The sequence below is a fragment of the Polypterus senegalus genome, chromosome 1 (assembly GCF_016835505.1).
Source record: "Polypterus senegalus isolate Bchr_013 chromosome 1, ASM1683550v1, whole genome shotgun sequence".
Lineage (NCBI taxonomy): Eukaryota > Metazoa > Chordata > Cladistia > Polypteriformes > Polypteridae > Polypterus > Polypterus senegalus.
In genome coordinates this window covers 45420352-45445274 of record NC_053154.1, presented here as the reverse complement: position 1 = coordinate 45445274, position 24923 = coordinate 45420352, and the positions used below count along the sequence as shown (strand labels likewise).

The window sequence follows — 24923 nt, the reverse complement described above, 5'->3', positions numbered from 1 at the left end:
AGTTTAATTAAAATGTAAAAATAAAATTTCTGTAAACAAAGATTTGACTTTTGGATTATATTTAATTGATAGGTAATTTTCATGTAATTCCAGAGTGTGCAGTCATCATATTTACATTTTGCTAACATTCAGTGATTTGTTTAACAGAGCTGTTCTGTGTTTACAGCCATCCGTCTAAATAAGTCTGAGTAATTCAAATAAATTATGTTGACCCAATTTCTACCTAAATTGAACTACTCTGTACATTGATGTGGAATGTGTACATTTAATTGAATTTAAATCCCTCCAACAAATCATTTTTTTTAGTGGTATGGTGTTTGCCACTATTTCTCTGCATCCTCATCATGCATTCTCTTGGAAAAAAAAATAACAAAAAAGTGAAAAAATCTTGAGTCCATCATACAATGGCAGAGCCTCATGCCCCTAGAAATGCCAAAGGCATACAGATAAACTCAATATATTCCACAGTGGATTGTTAAATATACATTCAGTTCTTAACAGGGTCCTCACCTCTCCCAGCTAGATCCCCTGACACCACACAAGCATTGAATGAATAAAAACTTATGGTGGCAACAGAAATAGGAGCTGCTGTCTCGCAGCCCCAGCTAGCAGAACAGTTTCTAACGTGTACGGATTTTCATCTTCTCCGTGTGGATTTTCTCCAGGTGGGCTGGTTTCTTTCTACATGCATTGGTGGCTCCAAATCTGCTTATTGAGTATGGGTGTGGGGGTCTGTGTGAGAGTGTCTGTGGTCCTATAAAGCGTAAATCAGGTTAAACAAACTGACAACCCTCTCCATAGGTAACATGCATAGCCCATTTAACTGTTGAATCTCCACTATATTGGAAAATTGAGCTCAAGTCTTGTTTTTCTTTTGAACCTTTCTGTGATACAGCTAGGAGACAAATTTCATATCAAAATAAATAAATGGTCTGAGTCTGATTTCAAGGCTACAGATTCAGATATGTATCTCAGATTTAAAGAAGACAAAACTTCTTAAGACAAGATATTAGTTAGTAACTAACAACAACAGGTCCTTACAGCCACAACTCAGTTAATAGAAAAAGCCCCCAATAACACGCGTGGAAGTGTCAGATGGAGAGGGTACGAAGCCGCCGTGTCTTCACACTGGTGCAATGAGAGTGTCAAGGAAAAGAGGAGGTTTGGATGCTGATTAGATGCTGAGGTTAGGAAGAGGGGTGTTGTCGTAACTATGGAAACGAGAATAAATAATAATAAAAAGCCCGGCAGTGCGCAGCAGCAGGAAGGAGGCTGCTCGGTCCTTCTCCCTCGTCTCTCCTCTCCGTTACCACAGAGCGGAGACACGCCGAAATTTGGAAGTGGACTCCTAGCAACTAAGAGCTTTTCGCGTGCTTAAGGCTGTCATGATCTATCTGAAGGATCATTTTTTCCATCCTTATAAAATACAAGAAGACGTCTCGGCACAACCTGTTTCCTTTCTGCTGGCCGCCGACTTCGCTTAGACTGAAAAAGAGGAGGTGGGGGATTTGTGTAGCTGACTGGGCGACGGATGTGCACCTGAGGATACTGCAGACCCGAGACACAAATCGACGGCGTTTATTTTTCGTTTCTAGGAGGAGACTTGAGCGCCTTTTTTCTCGGGATGGACGGGGTGAGCAGCAACAGGACGATGTCTTACAGCAGATGGAGTTATTACGACAGGTAGGCGACCGCTCGTGTATGTCGCATTAGCCGCCGGTCAGCCGACGAGCTGCCCTTTGTAAGGAGGCTGCGCGGCTGCAGCGCAGCTTAGCCGTTCGGATATGAATGAGACGGAAGCCATCCAAGGATCCGCCGAGACCGCAGCTGCGAACTGGGGGTTATTTTACAATCCATCACAAATAAAATTAAACAAAATGTAAAATAAGGACAGAACAGGTGCTCAACCCTGCTACGCGTCCTGATGCACCGTCATACCAAAATAGCGTAAAATCTGAAAGGAACATACCAGAGGAGCTTTACTGATTTAAATGACTAATTCAACCCAATTCCCAAAACTCATTACAATTCTTTGAGGCAATTGCATTTTTAATTGTTTTAGCGATGTGTGTGAGCCCCTTGTTCAATGTAGCTATTTATATTGTAAGACAGCCTTTTCACACAAATGAAATTGAGATTTGGAATTGCTGCAAGAGGATGTCATCTGAAGTGCCGTCGGCAGCGCAGGACCCCTAACTACATCCCGCCCCGTGTAGCTTCTTTGTGGGATTTGCATGTTCTTCCCTGATTTCAGTCGTTACATCCATTTAGGCGCATGGGCAAGTCTTACCGTAGCCTACTGTCTAGCAATTATTAAGCGTTTAAACTGGTGGTGTTAAGGTGTTAAATGGTTAATACTAACAAATCTGCCGTTTATGGCACAGACTAAACGACTACGGTAATGGACGGATGAATGTATTAATGCAAAAAGATGTAAAGGTAAACTTTCCCGGGAATAAACAATTAATCAACTATAATTCGTATTATCAGTTCCTCTTTTTGGGTATGTAAGGCATTTCTTACAATTAACATTGCTATCAGTTGACTTAAATTGTTTTTTTTTTTTTGTTGTTGTTGTTAAGATCATTAATTATGGTATTAAAAACGTGCACATTGAAAGCGCGTCACGCGTGTCCGGTGCCTGTCCTACAAATGCGTACTTGAGGAGTTCAGCCTGTGAAGTACAGTAGCCTACGTACACCAAACGAAATCCTGCAGAGCAGCCGAAGTGTTTGACGTTACACTATAAGTGTCGTTTTGAGCATCAGACAATAAATGAGGGCTGGGTGAAATGAGTTACAAAAACTACCACTGTCCAACAAGGCAGTGGTTCCCAAACTGTGGGGCGGGCCCCCTAGGGGGGCGCAAAGTAACAAAAAGGGGAGCGGGAAGATGTGAAAAAAAGAAAAAAAATATGAAAAATACATCTATTGAAACCAAAACAACATTCTGATACTAGAAAAATAAATACAGAGTTAGATAAATGTCGATAAAAGTTAAGTAGGTATAATAAAATATGCATCTATGATATATTATTACTTAAAAAAGATCAAATTGGTATTAGTGGGCTCCTTAAAAAAAAATCAGGGGGGCGCGATTAAAACTGTTATGAAAACTCGGGTCGCAAATACTTAAAAGGTTGAGAAATGCTGCACCAAGAGTAAGAAAGGAAATCAATCAACAGAAAGAGGCATAGGTCATCCTAAGACCTTATGTGTGTCATAGTAACACAACATTGAGCATGTTCTTCAAACAGAATGTCATCCCATTGACCCACCTATGCTGCATCATCAGTATTTGACTAAAAAAATGTCAGTAAACTTTAGTGAAAACAGACAGAAAGCGGATGGTGCAACCTTACAGGAACAAAATGTATGAAACTGGACATTTTGGTGTTATTCTTACTGTTGTGGACTTGGCCTGGACACAGACAGGCAGACATGCTGTTTCAACCACCACATGTTTTATTTACAATATTTACAATAAATAAACTGGTCACACAGACCCAAACAGTGCACACCTTCACCCCAATACACAGTCCTGGCCACAAATGCCTCTCTTCGGGCCGCCTCCACACCTCCTCTGTGCTTCGTCTTGCCTCCTCCCGACTCCAGCCTTGAATGAATGGAGACGGCCTCTTTTATCCTGTCCCCGGATGAGCACCAGGTGTTCCCGGCATTCCTCGCTTGGCCACGCCCGGCAGCTCTCTGGGTGCCGTCCTAAATCTTCCCCCCAGCACTTCAGCCACACCAGGAAGCAAGGAAACAAGTCCCCAAGGCACTGGGGCGCCGCCTCCTGGCCGTGACCACGGGCCCCTATAGGGTGGGGCTTCCATGCCCTGTACCCGTGGCCCCCAAAGCAACCAGGAAGGCAGTCCCCACGTGGTCCCAGATGGGCGCACGCCCACTTACGGTCTTCCAAGGCATCCCGGCCGGGTCATCGCCCCTGGCATCCACGACACTGTATACCGAACTCCCCAAAGATGTGCTAAACTGCTGAGCATTGACTTGGTGTTGTAAATAACCTGATAGGTTTATTAACAATCTATCATTCATTAATCTTATTGGAAAGGCCAGCAAATACCTACTGAATGGTTTTTAATCAGCAGTTTAATGAGTGATAGCAATTTTCATGCATACTCATAATAAGAACCTTCATTGCCACGTTGTGGACACACAGATCTATTGAACATGCTTCTGTAGACTTGAGATTCTTTTACAAAGAATATGGTAATTAAAATCGCTATGCTTTCAAAGGTTTTTGTTTTTTGTTTTTTTTGGTGCCTGGCAAGGAGTTGTGATATTGTATGAGGAAGTCAAGAGTGGCAGTGAAGTACATAAGAGTAGTGCAAGATATGTATGAGGGAAGTGTGACAGTGGTGAGTCTGCTGTAAGGAGTGATAGATACACTCAAGGTGGAGGTGGGATTACATCAGGGATCAGCTCTGAGCCCTTTCTTGTTTGCAGTGGTGATGGACAGGTTGACAGATGAGATTAGACAGGAGTCCCCGTGGACTATGATGTTTGCGGATGACATTGTGATCTGTAGTGAGAGTAGGGAGCAGGTTGAGGAGACACTGAAGAGGAGAAGATATGCTCTGGAGAGGAGAGGAATGAAGGTCAGTAGGAACAAGACAGAAAACGTGTGTAAATGAGAGGGAGGTCAGTGGAATGTTGAGGATGCAGGGAGTAGAGCTGGCGAAGGTGGATGAGTTTAAATACTTGGGATCAACAGTACAGAGTAATGGGGAGTGTAGAAGAGAGGTGAAAAAGAGAGTGCAGACAGGTAGGAATGGGTGGAGAAGAGTGTCGGGGTAATTTGTGACAGACGGGTATCAGCAAGAGTGAAAAGGAAGGTCAATTTGCATTAAGCGTGACAAGGCTGGACAGGATTAAAAATGAGTACATTAGAGGGTCAGCTCAGGTAGGACAGTTTGAGACAAAGTCCAAGAGGTGAGATTGTGTTGGTTTGGACATGTGCAGAGGAGAGATGCTGGGTATATTGGGAAAAGAATGCTAAGGATAGAGCTGCCAGGGAAGAGGAAAAGTGGAAGGCTTAAGAGAAGGTTTATGGATGTGGTGAGAGTAGACATGGAGGTGGTGGGTGTGAGAGAGCAAGAAGTAGAGGACAGGAAGAGATAAAAAAAGGTGATCCACTGTGGCAACACCTAATGGGAGCAGCTGAAAGAAGAAAAGACTGTAGAAAGTGGCTGGAATGGCTGAAGTCTAGACTAAGCCTTGGTTAGTCTATAAAGTTATAATGTGCAGAAGCTATCAAAAAGGCAAATAAAATGTTAGATTATATCAGAAAAGCTATTGAATATAAATCAAGGGACATTATGCTCTTACTATGTAATACAATAATAAGACTGCATCTGAAGTATTGTGTGCTGTGTTGGTCATCAAACTACAAAAAAGACATAGCAGTACTTGAAGCTGTGCAGATGAGATCAACCAGGTGCATCCCAGGACTTAATGACATGTCGTACTGCGACAGACTCAGAGAATTAATCCTGTTTAGAAACTGTGTGAGGACCTAATCCAGGTCTTCAAAATCGTTCAAAGCATTGATAAAGTAGACCCAAGAGAATTCTTTTATCTTAACGGTGAATCATGTACTCGAGGACAACAGTTGAAATTAAGAAGAAGTACATTTAAGACTGAAGTCAGGAAACACTTCTTTACACAAAGAGTGGTGGGACTCTGGAACTACCAAGACATGGAACTGAAGCAGAAACCTAAACAACCTTCAAAAAGGATCTGGATGAGCTATTGGGACAGCTTAGCTGTCAGCTAAACACATGGACTGAATGGTCTCCTCTCGTTTGTGAGATTTCTTATCTTGTTATGTATAATGTTTGTGTAGCTAACTGTAAAATTTCAGATATTTCAAACAACTCACCTCTCAAGAGATAAAATTCAGTTCAGTTCAATTCAGTTTATTTTTTATTCTGCTGTTCACTGAGTGCTGTTACAAGGACTTAAGTAAGATGCAATTACAAACTTTACTGTTTACATAATGGGTTCATAAAGATACAAAGTAGTTTGAAACTGATTAACATAAATGGAGCCCATGCAACACTATCTGCCCATTAGTTAATTGTTGACAATTGACATCAGAGGAGATGAAAACACAAACTTCAGTAAGTGACATCTGTAGAGAAAATAAACTAAAAGCAAGAAGCTTTTCAAGTCTAACGGTTGGCAAGTTCAGCATGAGGTCTTAGTAACTTTCTCCTCTTTCCCACTTGTGATAGATGTTCATGGCTGCCCACACCTGATTCAGCTTGAAACATTGTTGTGGCCCAGAATTGCAGGTTTCATAAGAACATACGAAATTTAACAAACGACAGGAAGCCATTTAGTCCATCAAGCCTTTTTGTTTAGCTAATAGCTACGCTGTCCCAATATCTCATCCAGATGCTTCTTAAAGGTTGTCAAGGTTTTTGCTTCAACTGCCTGTCTCAGTTTCAGATGAATTGGAAGATGAATATGGAACATCCATTTCTTTGAAATCTGAACAATCCCTCTTATCCAAGGACTATAGCTCCCCATAAGAAAAGCAATAAAATGTTGTATTGTTCTCCTCACGGTGGTTCTGAGGTCTCATCTGTTGCATGGCTGCACTCGGGTTCCAATGATGGTGGGTGAGGCAACATACTCTAATCTGCGCAAGCTCCCAATCTCCTCCTCCTTCTCCTCACAGGAGTCATCATAAAAGGATTTAGTCAGCTGCCCGAGAAGAACATTAATTCCATGACATTCTTCTTCTCACCTAAGGTCAACCATTGATCCCACTGCTGAACAAGTAAGCCTCACTACTAAAGGAACATAACTTTCATTTGAGTGATTGCTAATGGTTATTGCTATTTCAGAATCAAGACAGCATATATTTTACCACATCTTCTCATTCGAAGCCATTGTATTTAGTAAAGGACAAAGGTCTGGGGAGCCTACTCCAAAGTTCTTGAAAGAGATTTGAACCTAAGATGGCTTATCCAAAGGAGCTAAGGAAAACTTTGTTCTTTAAGTGTTTTTACAGGTAGCATTTTATCACAGACTGAAAAAATAGAATTAAAATGGTAATGCAGCGATTTATACTTGATACATTTTAAATTTAAAAATAAGAAGACAAGCTTGTTCTGTGGCTGCTTCCAAATGTATAGTAGCTGGCATTAAATGCCTTGAAAGGAATGTGAACTTCTGCTGTAGTGCCATTCATCTGATAGATGAGGGGTTAGGAAGGCTATCCAGATGTGCTAAAGGAATCCATGAGGTTACTAATACTTACATTTCATGACCCTGAAATAACCAAAATGAATCTTTCAGTACTATCATTTATGTTAGTGTGCATGAGCTTTGGCATACTGTAAATCATGAAGCTAGTTAAAATAATGCCCCAAAACAGGGCCAGCAGCTGCCTGAACTGGGGGGAATGAAGGGTTCCCCTCAGCTGTTGTAATATCAAAAAGCGCGTGGTGTGTTTCTCTGTCTTTGTTCCCATGCCATGGAGACTCACTCTTGGCATTTGCCTATGATGCCTATGCCATGGGCTGGCTGTTTCCTAAACCTTCTATTAGTTTTCAGGTTCCAGTAGTTACTCGTCCAGTCAGGTAACAGTTATGCTGTAAGATGAGTCTCAGCTGGGCTGGTGCAACTGAAATAAGCGCTTTATCTAATTTAAACAAATGAAATAATACATAAGTAATTAATTTTCCCTCACACCAGTGATTCTTTCATTTTTCTTTTTCCATCTGCTGAATCTCTCAAAAATAGGTTGCTAACCGACTGACATTTTGAAGACTTACTACACCTGTGGTGTTGACACAGGAGGGGAATAAAACTGTACAGTGCTGACAGCAAAGTGGCAGGGTGGCATTAGGCATGGCAGGACAGCCTGAGGGTAGCGGAAAAAGCGTGGCAGGAGGCAGTGGCAAAGTTTTAACACCTACAGGGTCCTGATTATCCACTGCTAGTCCATAATCTGCAAGAAAAGATGTCTGAGAGAGCTAGTGGGAAAAAAGAAAACCCATTGGAGTAATAGGGACCTATAAAGTCAAGACGTCGACATTTTTAAATGGGGATGTCTCCATGTGAGTTAGAGGTTTGATGATTGCACTGACCTAGCAGAATTTATTTTTACCTGCGCTGTCAGATTCATGATAAACATATGTGAGACAGTACGTTCATGGCAGGTTTGTAAAATCTGAAGTGCCCTCCAGTTTATGATATGTGTGTTTAAAGTGTATAGGGAATAGTGGAGTGGCGTCCCATCCAGGCTTGGTTCCCAACTCGTGCCCAGTGTTGCTGGGAAGCCCTGAAGAGGATTTGGTGGATTCAGAAAATGGACACTGAGATGGTCAGATCTGCATTTTTAAAATAGGATTTAATTTATACAGAAAAAGTGAGTTGAAAAAAAAAAGAGAAATCTTATCTGCTATAAAAAGTTGGTAAACGTGGGTTGAAGTCAAAAGCCACATAAAAAAATTATTCCTGTATTATAAGCTCTATTAAAAAAATAAAACAATCTTAGTCATAATTTCTTATCAAGGTATATGACAATGATCTCTGTTTGTGTATCAGAATGAAATGAAAATAAAAACAGCTTATGAGATTGCACGATTTTGAATCATCATCGATTGAAACAGACAGCATCAATTATACTGCTTTATGTTTCTTTGTGCTATGTTGAGGTACTGGCACAGCAGTAGTGACAATAACAATAAACAAAAGTAAACTTGGGTGGCACAGTCCTGCGGTTGGTATCACTTCTGCCCCACTTATCAGTGTGCTGGCTCTGAATCCTATTGTCTGTGTGACACATTTTCCTCGTGTCCGTGCGCGTTTTCCTTCAGGTTTCACTTGCACATCTCCAATGTGTGGTTATGTGTGTAAGTGGGGCCTGTGATAGGCTGGTGTCCCATCCACAGTTGTTTAGGTGGATAGATAGCTTTATGTAGTGCTTTTCTAGACACACTAAGAACCACTTCACATCCCATCAATTTGCAATCCGCCTAAATAATGAAATAGCAGACATTTTGCACCAGTCCTCTCACCACACATCAACTATTATGTGGTGAAGAGGTGAGAGGCCAAAGAGGGACAGGAGATGAATAGGAGGTCAGGATGGAGGAGACCATAATTGGCAATTTAGCCAGGACATCAATTGTTCAACAAACTCTTTTCGAAGGATGCCCAGGGATCTTTTATGTCAACAGAGAGTCAAGACTTTGGTTTTATGTTTCATCTGAAGGAGGGCACCATTGTCACACCTCAGTGTCCCTGTCACTGCATTGCAGGCATTGGGATTAACCCCTCTTCCAACAGCAACCCAAGCTTTTCCTAGATGGTCCCCAAAATGATTAGCTTTAATTGGATTACCTGTTCTGAAGGGCAGGTGGTACAGCTGTTGGTTTCCTGCCTTGCAACCAGTGCTACGGGGAAAGGCTGTGCAAAGAATTAAGTGGGTATATTATGTTAAAGTAAAGTGCAGGGGGTATACAAAATAGGTAGAAGCTTTCTTTCTTTTAGCTTTCCAGTCACATACAGTCGGTGTCTTCAGCCTGCCCTTCTCTAACTGGGCTGTGGGTCAAGATTTAATGCCAGCATTCACATTCTTATAGTAGCAGAGGCATTTAGCTGTATTATAGCCCACTGTCACTCAACAGACTAATGCATCTCAGCTTTAGTGCCAACTGACATTGCTGCCCTGAGAGTTAATGTATGCCAACTAGTTTACAACATGTGTGCTTAGTAATGATTGTCTGGTAATTTTGGTTTAACTTGATCAGATATTGCAGAATTAGAGACATTTTAGTCACACCTTGTATTAAAATGGTGTAGTAAAAGTAAAATCATTTTACATCCACAACAAACATTGATCAGCAGAAAAAGACTCTTCATTGTCAAAGTTAAAACAGATCTTTGCAATTCTTAATTGGACTCTGACTCAGCCACTCCAGGATGTTAAACCATTTCTGTGTAACGTTGGCTTTATGCTTGGTGTCATCGTGCTGGAAAACTAATCTTCCGCCAAGGTATCTTGCAGACTGCATCAGGTTTTCTCCAGGATTTCTCCTGCATTTGTCTGCATTCATTTTACCCTCTACTCTCACACGCCTTTCAGGGCCTGCAGCAGAGAAGCAAACCCAAAGCTGCCACCACCAAGTGTTTTGATGATGTGCAATATTTGGCTTATGCCAAACATAGTGTTTAGATATCCAAAAAGTTCAATAAAACCTTAAACCCTTCTTCCAGCTGACTTGAGAGTCCTTTCTTACAAGCTGAGATGTCATGCACATGTTTGCTCTTTGCCACTCGGGCACTGTAGCTTGTAACTCCTTCAGAGTTATCCTAGCATCTTGGTGGCCTATCTCACTAGTCTTCTTTTTGCTTGACTGCTCAGTTTCTGTGTTTCTCTGGGCAGTTTTCCATATGTGCCATACTCTCCTTTTCTTAATGACTAATTTAGTTGGACTACAAGAGATATTCAGGGACTTAGATATTTTCTTGTCTCCATCCCTTGACTTGTCAATCACCTTTTCACAGAGTTTCTTTGAATTTCCTTTTGTCTTCATTGTGTAGGTTAAGCCACCTTATTGACTCCAGACACATGTTGGCCTTAGACTACAAGCAATTGAAACCCCTTTACTACTAACATGTGACCTCCATTTAACCAATTATGGGACTTCTAAAACCAACTGGCTGCAGCAGAGATGATTTAGGTGTGCTATGGTAATACTTATTAGATAATTTTTTTGTGTTTTATAATTGTAACTAGGGCGTTCGCCCCATGCTTGCTTTGTTCGCCAACCCCCCGGCCTGCGTTACGCAGCAGCCACTTTGCATCTCTACCGCTCGCGTTGTTAAGAGGGGGGCTGAACGCACCCCAAGGAGATGTGGTTGCTCCTCCGAAACCCCCTCTTAAACAGTGATACAATGGGGAAAAAATACAGTTGTTTTTTTACCTCCTCTTTACTCGGTCAGCTGCTGGCTTGCTGCTGCTGCCGTGCTGTGCCATGTGATCTGCATCTCATGCGGCACTTTGAACGTTTAAAAGCCTGTAGAGCAGCTGTCTTTGTCATCTACTCATCTAATCTGTCTTTTATTTACGGCCCCAGGCGTGGTTAAATGTCTTGGCACAAAGTCTCATCTCGCGGGACGTGAGTTCTTGATATTTTTTAGTTTATAATTTAAAAACGGAATAAGAATCTGAAAATCTAACAACATCACATTAAAGTTTCTTAAAGAATGATACCAAACATATATATGCAGGTTTTAAAATAAGCCCGATTTAAAGCGTTACATAAAAGTCACATAAAACTGTTGCCTTTTAGGCTTAGGATTTTATAAATAGAGAGTAGATTAATTTAGACCGCTTTGCAGAGAACTATATTTTCTTTGAAATTAAAAGATCTTTTTCTGTATATTAGTATGATCAGTATTAAATAAGCCAAATTAAATCCACTCCGATTCAATGTTGTACCACAATAAAATGTAAAAAGCTTTTATAGGCCCAGTGTTCATAACAGACTACATATTAGAAATGTATTAAGGTGTACAAGATACAACCATTGATATACTTGTGAAGACTGACATCCTTTATAAGCAACCAACTTCTTCTTCCAAGCTTTTAATTCTTGATCTTAAATAGCTTTGATTGACGTGTTTAGCAAACTATACATAAACACAGTGTCCTGGGAGGCAATTACATGAATGGGTATTTATTGATTTCTGTCAAAGCAGAAATTCATATTAGGAAATTTGAAATGCAGAATGAGAATATTGATCTTAAACAGTATGAATAGAAATAATGCTTTGAACTCAAATGTCCCATTGATTCTTGAGGGTACATTTCCATTTATTTCCTTCTCTTCAAGATACTGTATTCCCATATAAATATCTAAAACAATTTACCTCTAGTGGCATTTTAAAATTGTTTCTTTAGCTAAATATTAATTATGTACTGCATTATTTTGTCTAGGCTTAGGTATTTTTTGATACACAGTCAGGTCCATAAGTGTTTGGGCAGTGACTCATTCATAATGTTGGCTCTGTATGCCACCACAATGTATATGAAACAAAGCAATCAAGATATGATTGAAGTGTAGACTTTCAGCTTTAATTGAAGGGGTTTAACAAAAATATTGTATAAGCTGTTTAGAAAAGACAGACATTTTTATACATGGGCTCTCTATTCTCAGGATCTCAAAAGTATTTGGACAGACTAACAATCATAAATATGATCATTTTCAATATTTCATTGAAAGTCCTTTACAGTCAAAGATGGTCTGAAGTCTGGAACCCATGACCTTCTCCAAGTGATGAATTTTCACTTTAGTAATGCTTGGCCAGGCCTTTACTGCAGCTGTCTTCAGTTTCTGCTTGTTTGTAGGTCTTCAGGAAGTGAAATGCATGTCCATTTGGGTTGAGGTCAATTGATTGACTTGGCCTTTGAAGAACGTTTCACTGCTTTGCACTGAAAAACACTTCACTTGCTTTCACAGTATGTTTTGGCTCATTGTCCACCTATACTGTGAAGCATTGTCCTGTCAGTTTTCCAGCATTTGGTTGAATCTGAGCAGACAGTATAGACCTGTACACTTGAGAATTCATTCTTTTACTTTTGCCAGTAGTCATATCATCAATAAATACTAGTGACCTTCTTCCATCGGTAGTCAGGCATACTCATGCCATAACACTGCCTCTACTATATTTCAGATGATGTCGATATTCTTCTGATCATGAGCCATTTTTTCTCTTATCCATACTCTTCTCTTTCCAACATTTGACACATATTGAACTTAATTTCCTTTGTCCAAAGAAAATCGTTCCAGAACTGGACAGGCTGTTAAAAAATGTTTTCTGACAAAGTTTGATCTGCCCTTCCTATTCTTGAGGTTCACCAGTGATTTGCACCTTGTGGTAAACTCTCTGTCTTTACTTTCACGAGTCTTCTCTTGATAGTAGACTTTGGGAATAATAGGCCTACCTCCTGGAGAGTGTTCTTGGTTTGGCTAAATGTTGTGAAGGGGTTCTTCTTCACCAAGGACAGAATTCTGCAATCATCCAGCACGGATGTCTTCTGTGGACTTCCAGACCTTCTGCTGTTGCTGAGTTCACCAGTGTGTTCCTTCTTTTTGTTGTGACCACTCCTGGTGTTTCTGCTGTCTTTCTAAAGGGTTTATTTTGTTTTATCAGCCTAATGAGCACTTGTTTTTACTTGCATGGACAGCTCTTTGGACCTCATTTTGAGAGTTCACAGTGACAGCTTACAAATGCCAATTCCACAATTGGAATCAATTCCAGATATTGTACTGGTTTAATAGTAAATGAAATAATGAGGCAACTGCTCCATCCTGGCAATGGAACAGCTTGTCAGTCAAATGTCCAAATACTTTTGAACCCCAGGAAATGGGGGGCTATGCAGAAAAATGGCTGTCATTCCTAAAAGGCTCATAAAATATTTTTGGTAAATACCTTAAATTAAAGCTGAAAGTCTACAATTCAGTAACACAAAGATTGTTTTTATTTCAAATCCATTGTGATGGTTTACAGAGCCAGAAATATAAATATTGTGTCATATCCAAATGCTTATGGACCTGACAGTATTTTATTTTAGTAATTGTTAGATATGCTTATTAAGAGCATAGTAAATGCTGAAGATTTTTACACACACACAAGAAGAGACAAAAGTAAAACACAATTCGCTGGTAGCAGGCTTTATAGTTTGTATTTGTAACACGTTCATTCACATACTAGAAACGGATATAAACTCTCAACTTAAATAACAAGCATCACAAATCTTAAAGGGTTGCCTAAGTGCTTATATGACAGACCCAGAATCCTCGGTTCCAGTCTCCGCCTGGCCTCTGTGCTTTCTCTCTCTCGGTACCTCGATTTCCTCTCACTTTCTAATAACATGCAGGTAGTTTGATTTGCAACTGCAAATTGCTGTGAAGTGTGACAGTGTAGCTTGTGGAAAGAAATCTTAACACATTTTGGAAGTACATACTTTAATGGTTCTATAATGCTTACCAGAGGGCACAGGGAAAAAGTGGAAAAGCAGAATGATGACTGTCTTTAATAACAATGCCAGCCTTTCTAAGATGGTGTGCTTTAATAACACGTTTGATACAGAAAGCTGTGTACCAATAACAGACTTGGCTGACTTAATCGGTCTGATTTTGAAGCCACGTTGTGATACCTTTTATTATTACCACATTTTCAAAAGTAAGCCAGAGTTGGGACAAACCACCTTTTCTTTTCAACTGTCTGAAGTCATAAAGCTTCATCTGAGCCTTCTTCGAGGCTTCAATTACATGAGTGGCCCACATTATTAGCATTTTCTAAATGTTTCCACAGTTGCCATTGCAAATTGAGATGTGTCCTCCAGCCCACTTCCTAAGGTCAATAAGCAACCCCTTTGATTTGTTGGCATTGAGATAGACATTGTTAATTAAATAAGCACCACTTCAGCCCTTACCCTTTATGCCACTTCATCATCGTTTGTTATTAGGTAGTCATGCCATCCATAAACGGTGCCCATAGATAGAGATGGAGGTGTCCCTGGCAAATCAAAATAACAAGACACAAGACTGAGGTCCCCTGATAATGAAAATGTCAACACATGGAAACAGTAGTCACCAATGTCAATGAACAGAAATGTTAGACTCCTTAATTCACACACAGATCCTGTAGCTCAGTGACAAGACTAGGTGGCACTCAGTAGGGATACTTTGATTGTGTGAAACACAATGGAATCATAGCTACCATCTCAACTGATAAGAATTATCCTGTACCTAATGTGAGGCGGTTGCCATTAATCACTATTTACCCTCCTTCCTAGGGCACTTTCTTCCATGCTTCCCTTCTCTCACTGAGACAGCCTTAAGGTCCTTTCCATCACAGCTTATATGGTAACCCCCTTCATTGTTGTTTCATCAATTAGCCCTTGACATCTCAGATGGGGTTTGACAGTTGAAACAGCATCTTATGTCTGCCCCATCAGTTTCTCTGCTCTAGTTACCACTCATTTCTGTCCACCTCTCTTCCAAATTCTGCCATTGCTCATTCCTCTTAAGCCAAAACCACCAGATGACATCACCCCCTGCTGGCTGAAATTAGCAACCTGCAACCTGGACCACTAAACCTTACTCCAAAGTAATTTCCCTGAGAATCTCCTACAGCCCACTTCCACTGAGATGTTCCAGACACTCTATCCCTTCTGCTTGCACTCCCATATTTTACAAGCTTACACTTATGTGTTTCCTCAATCCTCTCCTTCCATGGCACTGTAAATTCCAGAAGGACCACCTGTGTCTTAGTGTTGGACCACAGAACTGTTTCATAGGATAATGCACTTATTATGGTTGCTGTACTAAAATATTTGGTTAAAGTAACAGTCACTTAAGCAAGTTCAAGTAACTTATCCATTTATTTCTGAACCCTGTCTTTCTAATAAAGAGCTACAGTTGCAGTAGACTATCCCATGGCAATCTGACCCTAAAGGATGCCAGACCATTACAGGACACATTCATGTAGTCATATTTTGTATTTGCAGTGGCATTACATTGCATTCTTTTTATTACAGTATTCTTACACATTGATTACTAAGTAACTAACTGTAGTGTAACTCAGCCCTGTTACTGTGTACCTAATGTGTCATCCAAGTAATGGTACAGGTAAATACACATTCAGGAATAAATAAGAATAAAAAAATATACTGTACAATACTGGCACAAGAAATATAATATATTCATACACAATATATACAATGTTCATCTACGTTTTAGTTAATTTTGTATTTACTCAGTGCTTATGACTAAATATGTCACACTTTTATAATATAATTCTCAGTTTAATTCAGTTGAGTAAAGGGTTGCTGGGGAAGGACGTCTATCTCCAAAGCATTAAGACATAAGAACATAAGACATCTGACAAACAAGACGAGAACTTTCAGCCTGTCCAACTCACCTGGTTAGCTAATAGCTCGGATGTCCTAATTTTTCTTTTTATAAAACACTAAGGCTTTTCCACATCGAATGCATAACTGAAGGCTTTGTTTCCGATTCCTGCAGTCCATTGTATGAAGACATCTTAAACGCACTTATGCTTAATTCCTCATGAAATCCTTGATTATTGATGACTGAAGAGCCCTTTGTAGGCCCTCACACACACACACACACTCACTGATGTCATGCAAATGTGGAGTTACCAATTAAATACGTCCACAACTTTATTTATTAATTTACTACATCAGCTTCTTCCAATTCAGAGTTTGCATCATTTGGCACAATTCAGGAACCAACACTGTATCAGGATGCCAGTCCATCACTGGGTACCTTCACCGACATGGCCACATTCATTAATAGAAAGCTAGTGTATCATTCTCGTTCAGTGAAACATGTCTCTGGGAGAACATGGGCAGAAGATGACAACTGGGATGGAGGTTCAAGGCAGCAGCATTAACTGGTAACGCACAATTAAAGTGATTTTATTCTTCTAATGCACTTCTTCCATTTTATTGACTCAAAACTCTGTACATTTTTACAAATTTGTTTGCAGTAAACTATGTGTGGTATTCAGAAAGAAATATATAGAAATGTGCAATATATGTGTATTTAATCTTACAGTTTTGGAGGTTCTTGCATTCTGGTGGCAATGTAAGCAAAAATAAAGCAGAATGCTCCAAGGTAAGTTTGCCTAACTCCATTGGCATTGTTAATTCAAATGAAAAAAGTAAAAATATGAAGAATGCATTTTAAAAAAAGTTGGAATTCAAATGCAGTTTACATCTCCATATCATAACAGACCCTGTCCCTTAGCAGTGGTGAGTACTGCTAGTTTTTCAAACAGCTCATCATTGATTTTTATTTTCCAATACAGAGGATTCATAAACACACACTGCAACTAATAAACCTTTTATTCTGTAGGTAATCGTGGAGATGGAATTACATGTTCAGTATTGTGTCTTTAAAATGAAGTGTTTACTACGGTAGAATACTAGGCCCCAGTAAGAAGCAGTTTTATTTGAATTGAAGGGGATTCAAAAGGAGCAATAGTAACATTTAATAGCAGCTTTCATTAATACATCATTAGCAAGAATCCATCATCATCAGGTCCTTCCATGAAAACCCTAAATCCAAAGAGGACTGTTTCATTTATGTTAGGTAGATTGCCCAGAGGGGACTGGGCAGTCTAATGGTCTGGAATCCCTACAGATTTAATTTTTTTCTCCAGCTTTTGGAGTTTTTTTTTTTTTTTTTCTGTCCACCCTGGCCATCAGACCTTACTTATTCTACGTTAATTAATGTTGACTTATGTTTATTTTTTATTGTGTCTTCTATTTTTGTATTCATTTTGTAAAGCACTTTGAGCTACATTTTTTTGTATGAATATGTGCTATATAAATAAATGTTGATTGATTGATTGATTGATTGAAAGCTAATTATTTAATATAGTAGATACAAATATAACAGTTTATTTTAACTTTCAGTAATACGTCCTCACATCTTTACAAATCCTTTATTCATTAGTTGTAGATATTTTTGCAGTAGCTAATTTAAATTTGAAAATATTCATCTATTGTAAAAGTGTGTAATGTGTATTAATGTAAGCATCCATCCATCCATCCATTATCCAACCCGCTATATTCATACTACAGGATTACGAGGGTCTGCTGGAGCCAATCACAGCCAACACAGGGCGCAAGGCAGGAAACAAACCCCGGGCAGGGCGCCAGCCCACCGCAGCTAATGTAAGCAATGGAAATTATTATAGTGTTACTAGGACAGTTTATTATCAGACAGTTTTGTCTATACACGAGAAATCATTTTATAGTATGTATGTGGATGCCAGAGATCCCAAAATAACTGCTCATGCACCATTTCATGTTGCTGTAAAAATATACTAAAATGTCACTACATCAAGAGTAATCATGTTTACTGTAAATACTGTTTTTCTACGAGTATTAGAGCACATTTGCTGTGTTGAGTTGGCTGCCCGATGAAATTGTAGGCATTTGGTGCATTCTTAAATACATACGAGGTGTCTTGTTGCCAGGCAACAGCCCACAGATGTAATAGCAACAACTATCACCCATCATTTAAAACAGGCTGCTCTTTATTTCGCTTTCCCCTTGAAACCCCGTAGCCTGCTAAAACACTGTCTGTGCTCTGCTGATGATGCTGGGGATTTTAGCACTCTGCTGTTGAGGCTTTATTTTCAATTTCCAACATTCACTTCCATATCAGTGTTATATGTTTACACTTCCATGTTGAATCTTGTTACAGCACAGTATACCGTATGGAATATTAGTAAAAGGAAATATTTAATAATCAAGAAAAATGCAGGATTATTGGAGCTTACTGATGAAAAGCAGTGCAGTTTAAAAAAGTAAAGTGGGGTTTTATATTGAGACTAATGGATGCAAAAGCAATTTCTTTGTGATGATGATGCTGTGTCACTTCTGTAAGTCAACAGCCTTCCATTTTATGAACCTGCTTGATGATAAAGTATGGTCACTGGAAGTTAATCTTGGCCTCAGGCACAAGACTAATCTTCATAGCATTTAATTATATTTTTATTTATTTTGCTTTGGCACCTTATAATGTATATAAAACGTCTACAGACCTCTGCCAAAATCAGAGATTTTGTGTAATTAAAAAAATGAAACTAAGATAAATCCTGTCAGAGTTTATTTCAGTTTTATTGCAAAATTGCAATCTATTCAAAGTTTAGTGAAAAAATAAGAAAGAAATCATAAAAAAAATCTTTACATTAGTGTGCATCTTTTAATAATCACGGATGTGGCTGTGTTCAGAATCAACCAAATCACAATAAGTCTCCAATAGTAGTTAGTATACATCTGGCATCACATAAAGTGACTCTGATTGAGCTCGGATGAAGTTTGGCTCTTGCTGTAGGATTATTCAGATGTCCTCTCGATTTCAACACACTCCAAAAGCCATGGTCCACAAAGAGCTTACAAAACATGAATGAGATCTCATCACTGAAAGGTATCAATCAGGCTAGGAGTACAAAAAATTATCCAAAGCATTAAATAGCCCATGGAGCCTAGTGAATACAGCCGACAACAGTGACTCTGTCAAAATCAGGACATCCATCCAAGATTGATGAGAAGACAAGGAGAAAACTGGTCAGAGACCTACAGCAACATTAGAGGAGGTGCAGTATTTCATACCATGTAATGATTGTCCCCTACATGTCACAACAATCAGTCATATTCTACATATGTCTGGGTTTTTGGGTAGGGTAGCAAGATGAAAGCCTATTCTCACAAAGAAAAACATCCAAGCCAAGCTAAACTTTGCCAAAAATTATACCTGGTCTCCCACAACTATGTGGACAAATGTATGGACCAAGATTGAACTGTTTTGCTGTAATTCCAAAAGGTATACTTTCGGACGTATGGAATTGTATCCATTATTGGCTGTAGAATTTCTAATATGTCCGATCGTTTAACTCTTTCGATTCTATGTTGCATCGCTTCTCTGTGATCATAAATATAAACCTGACCGAACTGTGGTTTCTTTGAAATTAAACTTGTAGTAGCTCTGTCATATCACCTGTGTCAATATATTCGGTCTCTTTTCGCTGTTCTGTTATTTCACCGAGTAATAATTTCCGTTTGTCAGTGTTAATGGGATTATTACTATCAGTTTTTTGAGACTTTCAAATTTTAGTACTTTCATAATCTCTAACCTGCTGTGCATGTGTATCGTGCCAGCGTTTTTTAACCTCTTTATGATGTCCTACTTTGTCTTCTACTCTTTGTCTTTTCTTCTTTTACTGTCTGTCTTTTATTTCTGTTCCCCTGCTTGGACCTGTTAGGTTTTCAATTCATCTCTTTGCACAAATTCTCTTCTTGCTGGATGTGAAATCTCTCTAAAAATGTCTTGTCTCGTCTCTCTAAGATTTTTTTTTATACAATAGAGAGACAACAGGGATGTACTGTACTAATTGCTTTCATAATTTTAAACATTTCAGTCATGTCCCCTTTAATCTCCATTTTTCTAATCTGAAAAGGTTCAACTCCTTTAGTCTCTCCTGATAGCTTATACCAATCAACCTCGTCGCTTCCCTCTTGACTTTCTCTAATGCTGTTATGTCATTTTTTCGGTAACAGAGTTTAAACCATAAAGGGGAATAGTTTATCAGGGGGTCCAGTTTTAAACAACCAGCTAATTAATCAGCGTGTCCCCTTAATTTCTAATTCATGTCTTGTGAATATGGGAGGAAAACTGGAGGACCTTGAGGAAATGCCATGGGGACATGGGTCATAATATCTAAACTGTACCTAGACAGTGAACGGGCTAAGGATTTGAACCCAGTTACTCACAAGGATTCCCTTGTTAAATATTCTGCCCTTTTACACGTGGTTTAGGCTGGGCATGAATTAGTATTAACTTGTACAACTGTGACATTTTGTTATTTAGATTATTCCACATACTGTATCCACTCCAGGAGAATTTGGAGCTTCCAGTTAACCTAATATGCAGAATTTGTAGTTGTATACACTTAAAATGAATGTGCCAAAGTGGATCTCCAGAATGATGCCATAGAAGAACCATTTTGGATTCTTAAAAGAACTATTTATATGAGGGTTCCAAAAAGAACCTTATTTATTTAGATCTGTCACAGGCTCGATAAGTAAACATGACTACAGTAGATGGTAACAGATTTATGAAATATCAATGGGTTCCTAATTTTAAAAGACACTTGCTATAGGTTTCCATGATCTGTCAGTATCCTGATAGGGCAGCTACTATACATTAAAGATTTCTTTTTGTTCACATATTAGGAACCTTTTCACAGCTCAGAGACCCAGTTTCATATGAAGAGAATCTTTCCCAGTCCAGAAGTTGACTTTATTATAATAAATATGTGCACAAAGTACCCTCCACTCCACAATACTCATAAACAATAATAATAAATCAATAATCACAATCCTCCACACTGAGATGCATTGTCACCTTGCCATCCGACTCAGCTCGCCCGTCTGGGATCTCCCTCAGTCTTTTATAGTCCTCGACCCAGGAGTGTTTCTCTCTCTCTGTCCATGTGACTGGCAACACTTTCGTGTTAGATAAAAACTCCTTTTCTTCAACCCAGATGTACGTCATTTCTTCTGTCCACGTGACTGGGACGTCCTTCCAGGCTGTAGGAAAAATAATCCTTGTTCCTCCCTGCAGCGTCCTCTAGTGGCCCCCATGGTATCCAGCAGGGCTGTGGATACAAACTCCATTGTCCAGGACTCCCTGCTGGCATTTGGGGCACCTCCATGCTGCAGGGAGGGCTTGCTTCATCTGGCGGCCTTGGGGGTATTTATTTTGTCAAACAGTGGTTCTGTGAGGATCCACACATCCCAGGAGAGTGCCAATAAACAAACTGTTATTTTTAATAGTGTAAAATTAAAGTGTAATACCTGGAAAATACTGCTGAAGGTACAGGGAGTATGTTCAGACTCCACATGCTGTCTTTTTACATGGCAAATGCTTATTTGCCTCACCATTCTGCCTTGATCCTTACTGTATTCATTTCAGTAGAAAAAATAAAAACTGAAAGTAAATGACATTCTGCTGTTTGTTCTCTTTTAAAGAGGAGTGGAGATCAGTCTCACTACAGACAGACACCAGAATACACAAGTTCCAAAGCACATGTTTTATTTTCTCTCCTCCAGCCTTTTCACAACACAGTGCACACTCACCTCCTTTAGATTCAGTCCCGTCTGTCTTTCTCTTTTTCCTTCTCCTGCCAAAGCCACTCCTCTCCCTCAAGTTCTGTCCTCTGCCTCCCAACTTCGACTCCTCGAATGGAGTGAGGCAGCCACTTTTATAATGCACCCGGATGGGTTCTCTTCCGGCAGCACTTCTTGGTGTGGCGGAAGTGCTGCAGTCCAAGGCCTTGGGATTGTTCCAGCACCCCCTGGCGGTGGCCATGGTCCGCAGAAGGACTGAGCTTCCTAGCTCCAATCCCATGGCCCTCATCAAAACCAGGGGGGCTGCCTTCTCGTGTCTCAGGGAAGGTATTTCCTCTCTCCTGGTCCTTCCAATCTCCAGGCGCCCTGGTGGGGCAAGGTCCCTGGTCATCTGCCACAAGAGTAAACCCATAATTCTCTGTTACCACAATTATCTTAGTAGCAATATTGTGTCATTGGTAGATAATGGTTATGCCAGGTAAAATATTATAAAAATCTGTTCTACAAGTAATGATATATTTTTTATAGCACAAGTCCTGGGTTTTCTACATTTAAAAATTAAACTATCAGTTCTATATTCAACAGGTCTAATTAGCACATGAGAACATTAACACAGTCTAGATGAGCACAGGAAATTCAGTCCAACAAAACTTACCAGTTCTGTCCAGTTAATTCTTTTAAAATAACATTATGTCAAGTTTTGAAGGTCACTAAAGTTATATTGTCTGCCACACTACTTGGGAGCTTATTTCATGGGTCTATGGCATTCTGTGTCAAAATGAAGTTATAAAAATAATAAAATATTCTCTAACCCACTTAATCCAGTTTAGGTCTCTGGGAGGCTAAAGACTCTTCCAGCTGCACTGAATGCAAGGTAGGGAATATCCATATACAGGTATAAGACCCTTGTGGGGTCCACTTATACTAACCCACACACACACCCCTACACATACTGTATGAGGACCAATCTCAGATTAACCAAACACTCATGTTTTTGTGGCTGTAGGAGAAACCCAGAACACCCTCCTTAAAAAAATCTGAGGTAGCCACAGGAAGAATGTGCAAACTCCACTCAGATAACATTCAAACACGGCTTTTGAATGCAGTATGCTGAATCCGACTCAGCGCACCACAATGACACCCAACCTGGATGCAGATTTCGGAAACTCTTTTATTCCGTGATCTACTAGGGTGTTGTAACGTTAGCCATTATGGATGTAGTGAGACGTTAAGCAGAATGATGCATTTTATTGGCTAACTAGAAAGATTACAATATGCAAGCTTTCGAGGCAACTCAGGCCCAGAGCTAGAAACGTGTTGAATTCTGTTTCTTGAAGGGATGCTGCTAAATGCTAAATTGTGTATTATTATGTTGTGTTCAGTTAGAGGTAATTATTAATCTTTGTACTAATCTTGATTGTTTGTATTTATGATAGCACTAGTTGTCAATTGTGTATTGTTCTTTTTTTGTATTTTTGTAACGATGTCTGATATATTTGGATTAACCTTTTGCAAACAAATTTCCCTGTGGGATAGTAAAGTCTCCCTGCCCATCTACCTGGAAACATGATCTGGAAAACACATAGTTATGTTTTGAAACAGGAAATTCTATATTATTAAATCATTATGTGTTTTCTTAAAACCTACAAATGTTCTACTGTACATTTTGTTGAAACATAATCACAATGAGCAGGTTTGTTTTTTGAAATACATCTTCTGTTTGTACGTCTTGTATTTGCTGTTACATTTAGCTTGTTGTATATTTTTGTTATTTGGATGTTCAACAAGAAATCCCCATTGGCTCAATTAGTAAAGCTAATCTTGCGTCTGAACTCAGGGTATTGTCATATGCCCTGGGGCATGGAATTGTGACGAACGGGGCACATCCGCGGCTTGCATTTAGGAGGGAAATGCTAACAGGGATACACTTTACCTCAAAGAAGTTAACGTGTCACAAGATGGGTGTTAGCCCTGAGCGGTTAGTTTAATTTCCTAGTTGTAAGGGTTTGTCTGTATGCCCTGGGTCAGTCAATAAGGGTTTCCACCAAATATATATAGGCATGCTTTTTGCTGTTGTAATGGGAATGAAGGACCAGCATGCATTGTAGAATGGGCTGCTGGCTTCCTCTCTGGGTTGCCAGGATACCCTTTGGTCTCCCATGAATTTGAGCCGGAATAAACAAATGTGTAATATGAATGAATGAATAAATAAATGATAGTTTAATAGGTGACTCTGAATTTGCCTGAAAATCAAATCTTTGTCTGCCATGAACAGAAAACAGGCTGGATGGAAAGGACCTTTTAAAAAATATGATCAATTAGCCTAAATGCAGGTGATTTGTAAGGCTGTGTGGGTATCTGCTGATATTAATTGTGTCTGGAAGCAGTCAGAGATAAGGGATTCAATAGGGCCAGGTAAAATGAATCATTATTAAGAATTAAGTGTGACAAATTAAGCATCGCACATATATATATATTTTTTTTAAGTTGATCACAATTTTTAATGTTTACAGTCTACTCCCCCTCATAAGGATTTTTTTTTCAAATAGTTAATACATATTGTGATGCATGTGGTGGAGAAAGCTGTGCTTTTGCTTTCTAGGAATGTGTTACTTACAAAGAAAACACATCTTCTTACAAACCTAAATTAGAAACATGCAGTATCAGCTGAAAGACATCTGCCTTAGGATACAAATCGTGTGTGTGTATCTTCTTATCTAATACGCTACCGTGGCTGTCCATTTGTCTGTTCAAGATTTTAAATCACCTGTAGCTTCGCAAACCGTTTCACCTATTGACCTGAAATTTGGTACACATATACTACGCGACCTCTACTGTCTGCTTTTGGGGAGATGATTTTTGTTACTATTTTTATTTTTATTTTATTTTATTTTATTGTAGGATCAATTCTCGGCAGCACACAACAGGGCTGTCGTGTGGTGCATGCGTACGGGCATCGTTCTCATCCCTACCACCATCGCCATCACTTCCCCTACCTGTTTATATCTTAAATCATTCGTGAGGCAGATTGAAGACTTAAGTGCCAGCTTAAGTGAAAAATTAAAGAAAATGGGTACTTTTCTATTGTCGATAGAAAAGTACCAAAACTTACTAAATAATTGCAATACAAAAACTGACTTAATCAGTTTTAACGCAAAAAGATGCCGATGGAAGAAGAGAAGAACCGGGCCGCTAGAGTGGAG

At 39.4% G+C, this 24923-nt stretch overlaps 1 protein-coding gene across 4 annotated transcripts in view; it reads left to right on the top strand.

Annotated features, from left to right (window-relative positions):
• Positions 1–1149: 1149 nt before the first annotated feature.
• Positions 1150–24923, top strand: part of tub (TUB bipartite transcription factor) — a 236085-nt gene continuing 212311 nt past the window's right edge. Inside the window, exon 1 of one of the 4 annotated variants that reach the window (XM_039748525.1) lies at positions 1150–1683. In XM_039748525.1, coding sequence (XP_039604459.1) covers positions 1625–1683 — 59 coding nt within the window. In that variant the 5' untranslated portion in view covers positions 1150–1624. The remainder of the gene's footprint in view (positions 1684–24923) is intronic. The other 3 variants (XM_039748506.1, XM_039748531.1, XM_039748496.1) reach the window with 3 other exon arrangements.